At 43.3% G+C, this 13,134-nt stretch overlaps 1 protein-coding gene across 6 annotated transcripts in view; it reads right to left on the reverse strand.

Moving 5' to 3' along the window:
* UBTF (upstream binding transcription factor) overlaps positions 1 to 13,134 on the reverse strand; it is a 57,548-nt gene that overhangs the window by 15,414 nt on the left and 29,000 nt on the right. For all 6 annotated transcript variants that reach the window (XM_048516889.1, XM_048516893.1, XM_048516894.1 and 3 more), the window contains 3 exons: positions 6,705 to 6,846; positions 3,932 to 3,973; positions 341 to 454 (listed from right to left, as the gene is read on the reverse strand). In XM_048516889.1, coding sequence (XP_048372846.1) covers positions 341 to 454; positions 3,932 to 3,973; positions 6,705 to 6,846 — 298 coding nt within the window. The remainder of the gene's footprint in view (positions 1 to 340; positions 455 to 3,931; positions 3,974 to 6,704; positions 6,847 to 13,134) is intronic.

Here is a 13,134-nt window from a genome sequence, read left to right on the forward strand (position 1 = left end):
AAGAAATCTGCACTAGATTTTTAGCCACTTGCAAAATTATTTTTAACTCAACACAGAACATTATTAATCAATTAGAAATTATTTAAAAATCTGCAGACATCTACTTTTTAAAAAATAAAAAAGCAATCTTAAATGTGGAATTTTTTGGGTTGTCCTCTGTACTAAAACTTCCCAAGTAAATCCAGCAGTCATTCTAAATGAAGTCTTGAGGCTGGTTTAAAAGGCAAAGGATTCATCCCACTGCTTCAACACAAAACAGCCCGTGCACACACACCCCACAACACATCCTGCTTATGCTCCGAGCCCCGCCCCCTTCAGCCATGGGGTATGTGCCGCTCACCTTGCTGGCATCTGGTGAAGACTTCTTAGAGGCAGGGCTGGTAGCACCTTTCTTGTTCACGCCCAGCATCTTCTCTTCTCCCAGAACCCTCTGCTGTTCTTCTTCAGGTAAGCTCTAAATTTGGGTGGGAAAGCAAGCAGAAGTTCTGGCTTCTTAGACTCAAGGCTATCTTGGGCCTACAACCTGAAAGACTGCAGCTGAGAGTAGAATCATCCACTCAACTATGGTTTGGTATCAGATGCTGTCCACTTTAGTGGACTATTACAAGAAAGAGTTTCTAAAGATCAACTGTAATAAGACCAGAATAGTGGTTTTTCGAAACCCTAGAATTTGACTGGACTGTAGATAATCATAAAATTGAGCGATGTCTATCCTTTAAATACTTAGGCATTACTTTTCAGTCCTTCTCACCATGGAGGGCACAAGGTTGTTCCCCAGTTACTAGATGGGGTTTTGATCTGGGGAGGGAACCAAAAGATGCTGGATCAATTGGACATCATCCAGAATGCCTTTATGAGGAAAATCTTAGGACTCCCTCGGGGTTCCCCAGCAGCACACCTAAGAATCAAGGCAGGTCTGCCTTCAGTTACCATGAAGCTCTTGTGCTCCTAATACATTGCTGGTCTTTTACCTGAAGGAAAGCTACTGGTTCAAGGTCTTGACTCCAATTCTAAAACTTTATTATTTACCTCCTCTTGAAACTATTAAAACCTGGGATAATAATAAAATTTGTGAATGGGTAAACGATAAGGAAGCATGTCAGGATGTTCGTTTTGTTCAAAATTCAAGGTTTTTGAAACGGCCTTACTTTTAAGCCAGTTAAAACATTCTCACAGTATTTATCTGAGCGTACAGACGCGTCACTAAGAACAGAATTTACGAGTGCCCGATTTCAAACAATGCCCTTGACTTACATTCAGGGTAGATATAGTTACATCTCTCCTGATCTTTGTTTCTGCCCCTGTGCCTCTAACTAGGTAGAAGATCTTGCCCAGTTTTTTTCTACTGTCCGTTATCTGTCAGTAGTTGATCCAGACTGAGTCAGGTTATTGACAGTCTTTGGAGACAGAGCAGGATCGCATCTGTTTTCTTTGGACAGATGACATGCAGGGTTGCCTCTTTTATGAATTTATCAATTAAATTAAGGGGAAAAAATTGTGCCTGCCACCCCTCAAAAACAGATCTGATTGCTCTGCTACTGCCTATGGAACTGATTACTGTGTTTTATCTTATTGTATATTTTTATTTTACTGAAACTCTTTTATTGATGTGGTACGAAATAGAAGAGTTTTGGCATTATACACATTTTTAATACCACAATTCTCCTAGAAATAGATAGATTCTTCCCTTGCCACTCCTTTAATTGCTTCGTTATTTTTCCATATTACTTCGTAATTGTATTTAAACATCTTCTCCTTCTTATTTGTTAATGTTATACCTAAATACTTAATCTTCTTCTTCACCCATTTTCCTTCCTAGTATTTTTTCTTTCTATGTTTATTCCCAGGATTTCAGTTTTCTCCATATTAACCACCAAACCAGAATGCTTTTTTGAAAATCATCTAATATTATTTTTAATTCTCTTAAAAGTTTCTACAGAGTTAGTTGTTATTAGTAATAAATCATCTATGCCAAATAGAATTTAATCTTATTTCTTCTTTATTAATTTTATAGCCTTTGATCCTACCATTATTTCTAATTCTATCTGTTAAGTATTCCATTGCTACTACAAATAATGATGGAGCGGACATCTTTGTTTCACACCTCTTTCTATATTTATTTATTCTGACCATCCATTATTTATCCTGATCTTCGCTTTATTATTTTTATATAATTCTTTTAATACCGCTATTAAACCCTTTCCAAATCCTATCTGTTCCGTTATTTGGAATGGATATGTATGACTAACTGTATCAAAGGCTTTATAGACATCTAACTTTATTATGGCATACTTTTTATCCTTTCCATGTTCCATCACATTCAAAACATTTCTAATTGGATAGCTAATATCTCTATCCTTCACAAACCCATATTGATCTTGTCCAATTATTTTCTTTATTCTGTTCGACAATATTTTAATAAATATTTTGTAATCCTGGTTTAATAAACGTATGGGTCTATAAGATCCAACCTGTTCTGGATTGCGTCCTGGTTTTAATATAGTAATTATTTCTGTTTCTCTCCATGTTTCCGGTGTTTTCTGTCCTTTTAATATCTTATTATATAATCTTTGTAATTCAGGTATTAAGATTTCTGCCATTTCTTTGTAATACTCTGCTGTAAATCCATCTAAACCGGGAGACTTGTATATTTTTATTTTACTGAAACTCTTTTATTGATGTGGTTTTATGTTATGCTGTTAAAGGCCTGTGGCGATCTTGTCGATACCATGGTAAGAATAAGCCACAAATTGTTGCAATGTCCACCTCGACCCTGCTTCCACATGTCTGTGCCTCTTCTCCTTTCCACTGGCATGCTTAGAAAACCCTCAATACAAAAGGCAAGGTCTTGACAGTAAGGAAGGAAACATGGCATTTTTCCATTGCAGCCTCATCACTATGAATCAGTATCGGATCAACAAATGGGGAAAAACCTTGCGGGTCTTCAGGAAAAATTGCATCCCAATGTTTAACAGGAAAGTATCTGGCTCCTGTGCCAATCACAAAGGTGGTAAACAGGAAACTACATATTTGGGGGATTTTGCAAGTATGTAGAAAAATACCTTTCCTGATTCCACAACAGTCCGATGAGAACTAAATCTACTCCAGGAGACAGAGAATGTTGGGGCAGATCCTACCCCTATGCCACCAACTCCACGGAGCAAGATTTATTTACTTATTAAAATATTTATGCCCTGTTTTTTCCTATTTGCTCAAGTTGGAAGTCTTCCTCCAACTTAAGTGGCTCTTCTGTCAGAAGGGGGCTCCTTAAACTGGAAGAAATGAAGGTGGGATCCATCCAACTGACCGAGAATCAGTTAAGGGGAAAAAAGGGAGAGGGGAAATTAGTTTGCTCCAGCCCCTAAGGACTTACAGAACCCAGCGGGGGATAAGCTGCATCCCTCAGCAAGATAGTAAGTCATACTCTGTCCAAAAGGCACCTAAAAATCAGTTAATGCTATTCAGCCCAATGTATTTCAGAGAATTAAGCATGTGCTTACAGGCCTCCTATTGTACTATGTACATGATGATATATATAATCTCTCTCTTTCTCGAGGGCTCCCAGTGAGTTTCCCAACCAGTTTCTGACTAGCCTCACCCACTTTTTCTCAGCAGTGCTTCAGTTTCTCCCACACTAAACACTGGAGCCCAAAGCATTCAGCTTTGGCTGAAATGTGCTCAGTTAATCTTTTTTTGTACAAGTCCTCGATTGGTAACGATTGGTAATACAGGAAGTCATACCATTTATTTGGGCCCAAAATGGATCATGCAGTGGTCTGCAAGATTTTCAGCATTGCCTGGCCCCAACCAACCCTATCGAAACCTGCCTTCCTAGCTCGGCCACTCTACAAATGGATAATCAAAACAGTCAAAAGATAAATGGTGTGTGTGTGGGGGGGGAACGGGGCAGTATTCTCAGGGACAGACTCACCTCCAGAAAACGCAGGAGTTCAATTTCATAGTCCTTCTTTCTCTGCAGAGACAAAACCATAAACCATAAAAAACAGATCCTGAAGGCACCTCCTGCTCCATTTCCCCCCCAGATTAGCTGACCCAAACACTGAGTCACTTCGGTAGATTCTGCACAGCACAAATATTACATCTTCAGGACATTATATATATATAGCATTTTGGGGAGAAACTTCCCACAGTTCTCTTCCCCAGAATGACTTAGGTCCATCATGTTTTTCTCAACCCAGGTTTTACAAAAATTGTTAAACCAGTGATCTTTTTGCAAAATCCTGGGTTGAAGGCACTCCCGCACAAACACAACAGGCAGGAGATGCTTTAATTTCCTCCCTGCCACTCTGTCACTTTAGGTTCTGCCACCATTTCAGGAAGAATTTGCCCATCTGGCAGTTTATGCAGTTTGCCTGGTACGTCATAGGCTGATTCTCTGAGCACCTGTCCCCCAAGCACATTTTCTCTCCATGGCAGCAAGCGTGACCGCCGTTTCACACATGGATCTACACCAGGGGTCTGCAATCTGCGGCTCTCCAGATGTTCATGGACTACAAATCCCACCAGCCCCTGCCAGCATGGCCAATTGGCCATGCTGGCAGGGGCTGATGGGAATTGTAGTCCATGAACACCTGGAGAGCCATCATTTGCAGACCCCTGATCTACACCAACACATTCCTTATTGCCTGGCCATTGTAAGACAGTTCCCTTTTCTCTTTTTAAAATTGTGTGTGTTGAACATGTGAAGCTACACAGGTGCAGCCAATCGAATTGTGGGATAATCAGCATGGTTGCAAGGGTTCATTTCTGTGTGCCTTCGCAGCTACTCATGCGTTGTAAACAAAAATTAAAAACAGAGAAGCATTTTCACGCTAAGGCGCAAAAACAACCCACAATGTATTTATGGGCTCAAATCGCTTTCCGGACGCATACATGCGAACAGAAAAAAAGAGAAATTGGTTTATTTATAATGACTGCAACTCATTTTAAACACGCTTTGGGGAATCCACCTAAGACTCTTTACCCAAACAGAGGCAAATTAACCCTGTCTCAACAGAAGAGAATGTAAATGCAACTGAAGTCAGTTTTAGGCTCCATTCGCACATCACAAACAAACCAGAAACTTAAACCACAGCTGGTTTGCAAAAAGCAAACCTTTAATTTATGATTGCTCTATGCTTGCCATCCATTTCTCCCCTCTGCTCATGTGGTGCACCAAGACTGAAAGCAGAAATCCCCAACTAACTGCAGTTTGGTTTCTTTGCTAGCAGACAGAGTCTTTAAGCATGATTAAACTGCTGGTAAGAATCCCAGTTGGAGGCAAAGACACAAACCCTGTTCATACAGGCACCTACACAGAGATATCACAGAAACTGTAGTTAGTTGACAGGTCTCTTGCATTCAGTCTCAGCGAGCACATCAGGAGAAAGCAGAACACAAGGCTGATGGACAAGCCGGTTGTGTGTGTAACAAATTAAACTAGAAAATGTCGACAGGGAGATTTTTTTTTCTCTTTCTCGCAATACTAGAACCAGGGGGCATACACTGAAAATGCTGGGGGGAAGAATTACGACTAATAAAAGGAAACATTTATTCACACAATGCGCGATTGGTGTTTGGAATATGCTGCCATAAGAGGTGGTGATGGCCACTAACCTGTATAGCTTTAAAAGGGGCTTGGACAGATTTATGAAGTCGATCTATCGCTATTAATCTTGATCCTCCTTGATCTGAGATTGCAAATGCCTTAGCAGACCAGGTGCTCAGGAGCAGCAACAGCAGAAGGCCACTGTGTTCACATCCTGCATGTGAACTCCCAAAGGCACCTGGTGGGCCGCTGCGAGTAGCAGAGTGCTGGACTGGATGGATTCTGGTCTAATCCAGCAGGCTTTCTTATATTCTTGTTTGCAACTTCTCAATTAAGGCCTAAACTGCAGTAGTCCTAAATCCAAAGGTCAAGTGGGTCATGACCCCTGCAGACCTGCCTGGGGAGGGATTCCTTTGCTGTGTAGACAGGGAGGGTGCCAAGGTAAAAGAAGCAAGCCAGTAAATTGAGATCACTCAGTGGCAGACAGGAGGAGTGGTCCACAGCTCTGATCACTGGCTTGTTCCTCACTAGGGATGTCTGATGCTCAGTTTTGGTTTCCCATGTACGACACTTTTCTGGTCCTGGCCTTGACCATGCTAAGATTGTAACTTTGACCTCCCTTTGACATGATATTGATGCTATGGGACCTTCTGTGATATACACACGCACCTTGGTGGAAATGGTGTATTCTAAGTGTGGTGATGTGGGGGAAATGGTGTATTCCAAGTGTGGAAATCGTGAAATTCGCTGCCCTCTATATAATGAGCAAGGTGTACCGGTAGTGGTTAAGAGTGATGGACTCTAATATGAAGAACGGGATTTGATTCCCCACTCCTCCACGTGAGTAGTGGAGTCTTATCTTATGAACCAGGTTTGTTTCCCAACTCGTCCACATGAGGTCTGCTGGGTGACCTTGGGTTAGTCATAGTTCTCTCCGAATTCTCTCAGCCCCACCTACCATACAAGGTGTCTGTTGTGGGGAGAGGAAGGGAAAGAAGTTTGTAAGCCATTCTGAGACTCCTTATAGGAGAGAAAGGCGGGGCACAAATCCAAACTCTTGTTCTTCTACACAGCCAGGAAACATAGCCAAGAAGCAAGACTTTCAATCCCCATCCTCTTCCATTGACATTTGCATCTCAAAGATTGTTTGGCTCACCTGATCACACTTTTTGTGATAAGCATCCTTCTCCTTCTGGGAAAGTAGCTTCCACTGCTGACTGCAAAGCACCATCCGTTCTGTGCTCGGGACATCTTTCATGTTTGCCATCAGCTCAGCACAGTAGAGAGAGTAACTGTTCCTGAAACGAGATGGTTTTGTATAGCACCAGCCCATCCTTTGGTCCATGTGACGTTTTATAAAAACAACACAAGCAGATACAATTAAAAGAGATTTCTGCTCCTAATTCTAACCAATCAGGGGATCACAATTTCTATCAGGCTCTCATTCGTGGGAGTTTGAACAAGGTCACCTCACAAGAGTTCACTGAAGAAGGCCAACACTAGGCAACCAGTGCAAAGACAGATGATACTTGTTCATCTGTTTACCAGCCCGTGGAAACATGGGTGTCTTGGAGAAGCCAGCTCCCACAACTAGAGAACTGTTCCAGCTTCCAAAGCTTCCCTGCCTGCTGAGGCCAGAGGCTGTTTTTAAGCCAGGATAGAACTTTAATTTTTTTGAGTTATTATTACTGAAAAGAATATTTAGTCACTCAAGACTTTTCTGGAGGTTCCCAAAAGTGTGGCTGCTCTGCTCTAACATACCTTGGGGATGGACAGAAACATCCAGTGGTATAAAATAAACAAATAGCTTGGAATAAGTTTACAGGGTGGTGGGGATGCAGGCTGAAGGATCACCCCCTCCCATGCTGTCCAGACCGCCAGTTGATTCTATTTCCAAATCCTGATCTCTGTGCCCCTGCTTGGTGAGGGAAGGGCAAAGGGGGTTTTCATTGATGGCACCTTCAGAAAGGCTGCCTACCCTCTGCCATCCTTTAAGTTCCAGACCAAAATATTTCTCTTTACCAAGGATAATTGACTGGATGGCTCTCTCTTGTACAGCTGGCTTCTAGCCAGAGGGCTGCTTTCCTGATATTATTTCTAGGTTGCTGAATGTTATTTTTACAGTTTGTTTTATACTGAAATTTTTATTGCAACTGTTTTTTACTTGGTGATTGGCCTTGAGGACACCTCTGGAGAAGCAGCCTACACATTTTCTAAATGAATAAATGATAAAAACAGGGATAACTATACAGAATTCTTCTCTGAAGACCAATGGTGTAGATTAGACTATATAAACTCTAGGTCTTTCTTCTAGTCCAAAAAAGACAGTTAAAATGAAGCCAGGCATGAGGTTCGAGGCCTGGCAAACTTGAAAACAAATAGCATTCTAAATGGCTATTTTCTCAGTTCTTGCAGCATAGACAAAAGATCGGTAGAAAGTTCCAGGAGAACCTGTGTTGAAGAAATGGGTCTTGAGGAGGAGGAAGTGGTTTGCGAGAACAAATAGGTCATGACTGCTTTCAGTAATAAAAGCAGCAGAACAGACGCCCACAGCAATTGGGAGGAAGGTTAATGAAAAAGGAAGCATAACTAACTGCATTTGAATGAGCAAATAAAAGACAAGTCGCCATAAGAGGAGACGGGCAGTTCCTCTATACTAACAGAAGAAAGCGCATTGCTAGGGGCTACTGGAGTCAAATAATGAAAAGTTGTTTCTAAATTACCTTGTGTTCCCCTAAATGAAAACAAATGCTGGCATGGAGCTGCCCTGGCAGCCCTGACAAGAATAGAAAGGTGGGATACACGTTTTGTAAAAAAAATGTTGATATAGGCTGATATATGAAAGCCATATCTGCTATACTTCTTAACAGTGGCCAAGAAACACAACCTAGGCCAGGGGTCTGCAACCTGTGGCTCTCCAGATGTCCATGGACTACAATTCCCATAAGCCCCTGTCAGCATGGCCAATTGTAGTCCATGAACATCTGGAGAGCCACAGGTTGCAGACCCCTGGCCTAGGTAATGTGAACAAGGCCTGGCTTGGTCTTCAACAGCTGTAATGAACTTCTTGGGCCCTCCAACTGGGATCCATGGGCAGGAGAAGGACGTGAAGAGTGGCTGCAGAAGAGACCAACGGTAGTGTTCAGTCTCTCTCAGTTGTCAAAAAAATGCACTGCCTCAATTCATGAGGTAGTTCTTCTTAAAAGGAAGTAAAATGTTTGGCAGGTGCCTCTAACCCCAAAATATCCCTCAAACGAAAGGCTAAATTGTCAAGCAGAATCCTAGTTTTTAATTTTCAACATTCACTTAATTTACATCAAATCCTCAAAACTTGACATGGAGCATCAAATACTCCTATCACAGGCCAACAGAGTTTGTTCACCCCTGAGATATGGCATCCTGCCCCCAAGAGGAACACTGTCAACATATCTCACTAACCTAACCTCACCAGTCTTGCGATGTGCCTTTATGCAGGCCCGTCTAAATATTCTTCCCTCGGCAGTCACAAGGGGAAGATTTTTCCCATGTTCCTTTGCAAGAACAATTATGCAACTGCTCTCTCAAGCAAGTTGAGACCACTGAACACATTCTATTGCACTGCACCAACCACAAAAAGCAGAGAAGACTATTTATTGAGCCTCATATTAACAGATGCTCATTTATCCCCAATTCGGATAAGATTCAACTGCTTTTCAACGACTGTAATGTCAGATGAACCGAAGATGTGGCTACATTTCTTGTCTCTATTTCACCAAATGTATATAAACTGAACAATTCATGTTTATACCCTTGATCTTTTATCTATTGCCATTAAAAGTTAATGAATGAATTCACTTAATTTCAGTTCAGTTTTTTAAAAGTTAATGGCCAACTCATATTTGTGAACCCCAACTGCAAAATTACAAAACCTAAGAAAAATTAGGCAAACTTAGATGCAGAATTATAATTGTCTTGATAAAGAATCTAGATATTCTAGGTGCAGAAATTAATTTTAAGGATACAGTACAGAAAGACAGCTATAGGATATTCTTTCCTATTTTGAATCTCATCAACATGTCAAAAGAAAGAAGCGTGTCAAACATGACTGGAATTTACTAGGGCAGAGGTATTCTGAGGATGAATGAGATGGGATTCACTCAAAGGATCAACCGCAGAGAAAACAGCAGTTGTGTCTAACTGAAACGGGCAGCTGAAACAGGAATAGGGGAACATAACACTATGGGTAACAGGGACCAAGATCCCTGGTCAGAAGCACTGCTATAGCTTGCCCAGGAGTTAAGGCAGACTCATGAGTGAAGACCTGCCAGCAAATCATGATTGTAAAAGCAGAAATATTTTTGGATAACTTCTTACAAGAGGCAGGCAGAGTGAGAAGCTAAGGAGAACAGACTTTCTCCTTCAACGGGGCTTCGTCATTCCCACATGGTTAGGTCACACCCCTTACTATCCAAGAAGGGCTATAGCAAACCTGCTCCTCCTAGTACAGGGCAGTCCGTCCCCTTTCCCTCCAGTTTTTATAGCCCTACGTCCGAACAGGCCGCCGTTTTGGAGCAGCTCCACTGAATCAAGAAATGGGGAAGACCAGCCCTTCACTTTGTCAGGGAGAAGGCAGTGAGCAAGGGGAAGGCAGGCAAGGATCTTCGTCCTGGATCCACAAAGCTTTCTGCGACCCAGTCGGGTGCTGACAAGGTTCCTGGGGACGGTCACTCCGTTTTTCTGCAGTGCCCCCACCCGCTTAGCCTCGTTACTGGGACCAGAGGGAGAGTTTGAGAACCTCCCAGGCCCACCGTCCTTGAGGCCAGCCCTGCAGTCTTCCTGAATGCAAAGTGAAGATGAAATGACTCCGATCACCCAGAGACTTCCAGTAAGTGCACCAAGTGGGGATCGGGGCCCCTCTACCTGTAGAGGACTGGGTCAGGCTCTTCCCACGTGGCTGGGAAACACGAGTCTCCTGGGGACAAACTTGACGGGAAGCCTTAAAATGGCCGCCGCCATTTCCCCTCTTTGCAAAATCTGCCCTCTTCTTCAGCCTCTCCTTTTCCTGCCCTGCCAGCTGATTGGACTGAAGATCCCTACTGGTCAATTCTGCAGCTTTTACTGGCGCAATATGCACAGCTAACACTAGGGGGAGCCCGAGAGACTGCTGAGTCACCGGGAATGGGAGATTAGACGGAGTCCCTGTGATCTGCCTTCTCCTACCCCTGTCCTCGGGACTCCGGGAGCAGGACAATACAAAAACCTTTAAACCCCCACCCACCCACCCACCCCCCGAGACCTAGGCATCCACCCTCTCCCAAAGGGAACTGTGAGAAGGAGGAGAACTCAGCGTGTTCCATTTCTCCTTTGCACAGAGGCAGGAAAGCCTTGCAAAAGGAGGAACCTCTGCGATCTGAGCACTCAGACCACTGAGAGCCATATGGGCCCAGAACAGACCTCTTCAACCAGATCTGACTCAGACATTTCAGATAAGGAAGAAGGCGCGTGGTCTGGGGAAGAGGAGGATGCCCAGGACAAATCTGCCAGTCCTTTTTCAAACAAACACTTCAGCAACTGCTAAATTATAGTTGCCGCCTTAAAAAAAACACACACCATCCAATCCTACCAAAGAATGTCTCTTTCCAAGCTGTTTCCCAAAAGTTATAAAGGGAGAATGGCTATACCGGGGACCAGTAATCCCTGAATGCTATTACCAAGCGCTATTACTCCGTCACAGATGAGGCAATGGAAGAATTAATTGATGGTCCATTTCTTGCAAGGAGCCATTCTGACCGAGGGTGCTGAGAATGCTTTAAGAGACCTTTTCAATAGGAAAAATAAAATTGCCCTCAAAAAGGCATCTGAGGTGGCATCCATGGCTACTAGAGCTCAGGGCGTTCTGTCCAGCTCCGCCAGAGCTTTTATCATCTGGGCAGTTAATTTGCAAAGGAATCAGAGCAAGAACGGGCGACTCTAAAATGCTTCTTACCAAAGATACAGCGCACATTGCAGCTTATAGCAGACGCCTCTCAGGACGATGCAATTCTGCGCAAGGTCTCAAGCCACTACAGTTCTGCTTCGAGGAATCTCTGGCTCAAGGCCTGGAAAGTGGACTACTCTACCAAGGCCAACCTATCAGAAGAAAAGTTTGCAGGCAAGCTGTTATTTGGGACCACAGCCCTGGATTAGGTGCTGGTGGAAACAAAAGATCTTTAAATAATAGTAACCTGCTGAGGTCGTCCCAGCAGTAACTGATACCCTGGGCACCATTCAAAAAATGCTAGTCATCTCATCTTCACTTGAAACATCTGCAAATTGACAAAATCAATATCTGTCAGATTCAGAAAGGATCTGCATTAACACTACGCCAATACATTACAACTTCCTAGGCCTCTGGGTGAGGCTTGAATTGTAATGGAATGCCAACAACCAGCTAAGAATGGGTAGCTGTAAAAATGATAGATAGATAGATAGATAGATAGATAGATAGATAGATAGATAGATAGATAGATAGATAGATAGATAGATAGATAGATAGATAGATAGATAGATAGATAGATAGATAGATAGATAGGAAAAGGTAGAATTTCTACAGGGGGCAATCCAACACCTCTTAGGTATAGGTGCAATCGAACCAGTCCCTGTAGCACAGAGAGACCAAGGGTTTACTCTCCACTCTTCACGGTGCCCAGATAATTGGGGGAGTGGAGGGCAATCCTGAATCTCAAGATTTTTACAAAGGTAATGGTCAGCTCAATTGCCTTTCTCTGCCTCAACAGAATATTCGTCTACCTATGTAGATGACCTTCTCAGTCTACTTGAGAACACACTGGAAGACAATCCACGTACTGGAAAGTCACGGCTTTTAGTAAACAGGGACAAGGGCTGTTTAATTCCGACAAATCCAATTGTTCACCTAAGTGCAGAGATCAGTAACTTGCAGGGCAAAGTGAGGTTTAGGAAGAAAGACACACTGTTTGTTCTGTATGGGAGACAAAATAAGGGGGGGAAAGGCCTCAAAACCGTCCTTAGCTCTGTGGGTGACTCTCTGTATAAAGCTGGCACATGAGGCACAAGGACCAGGGGGTCTTCAACCTGCGGCTCTCCATATGTTCATGAACTTCAATTCCCATCAGCCCCTGCCAGCATGGCCATCCATCCCTGGTCTGGACGCTCCTGGAAACATCACTGCTCATTCCACTCGAGTGGCAACAGCACCTGCAGCTTTCGCCACCAGAGCTCCGGCTGAAGAGATATGTCGGGCTGCCACTTGGTCATCTATTTTTTACTTTCGTGTGGCACTACAGGCTTGATGGACAAGGGTTAGCAGAGGCAGCCTTAGGCCGGAGAGTCCTACAGCAGGTGGTCTATCCAGATTCCTGAGCTAGGATAATACAGATGGGATCATGGCTAACTGGGGTTTCCCTCCCTAGGTCTCAGTTTTGGCTGTGTGTGGAACCTACTGCGAAGGTGTCTTCACTTTTTCCCACCCTAAGGTTAATTTAGAAGGTGAGATTAAATTTTTCAAGTGGAGCAGAGCTTGTTACTCCTGGCGGGAAAGGGGAAGGACCGCCCCGTACTAGGAGGACCAAGTTTGCTATAGAACTGCT

This window comes from Sphaerodactylus townsendi, linkage group LG15 (genome assembly GCF_021028975.2).
Source record: "Sphaerodactylus townsendi isolate TG3544 linkage group LG15, MPM_Stown_v2.3, whole genome shotgun sequence".
Lineage (NCBI taxonomy): Eukaryota > Metazoa > Chordata > Lepidosauria > Squamata > Sphaerodactylidae > Sphaerodactylus > Sphaerodactylus townsendi.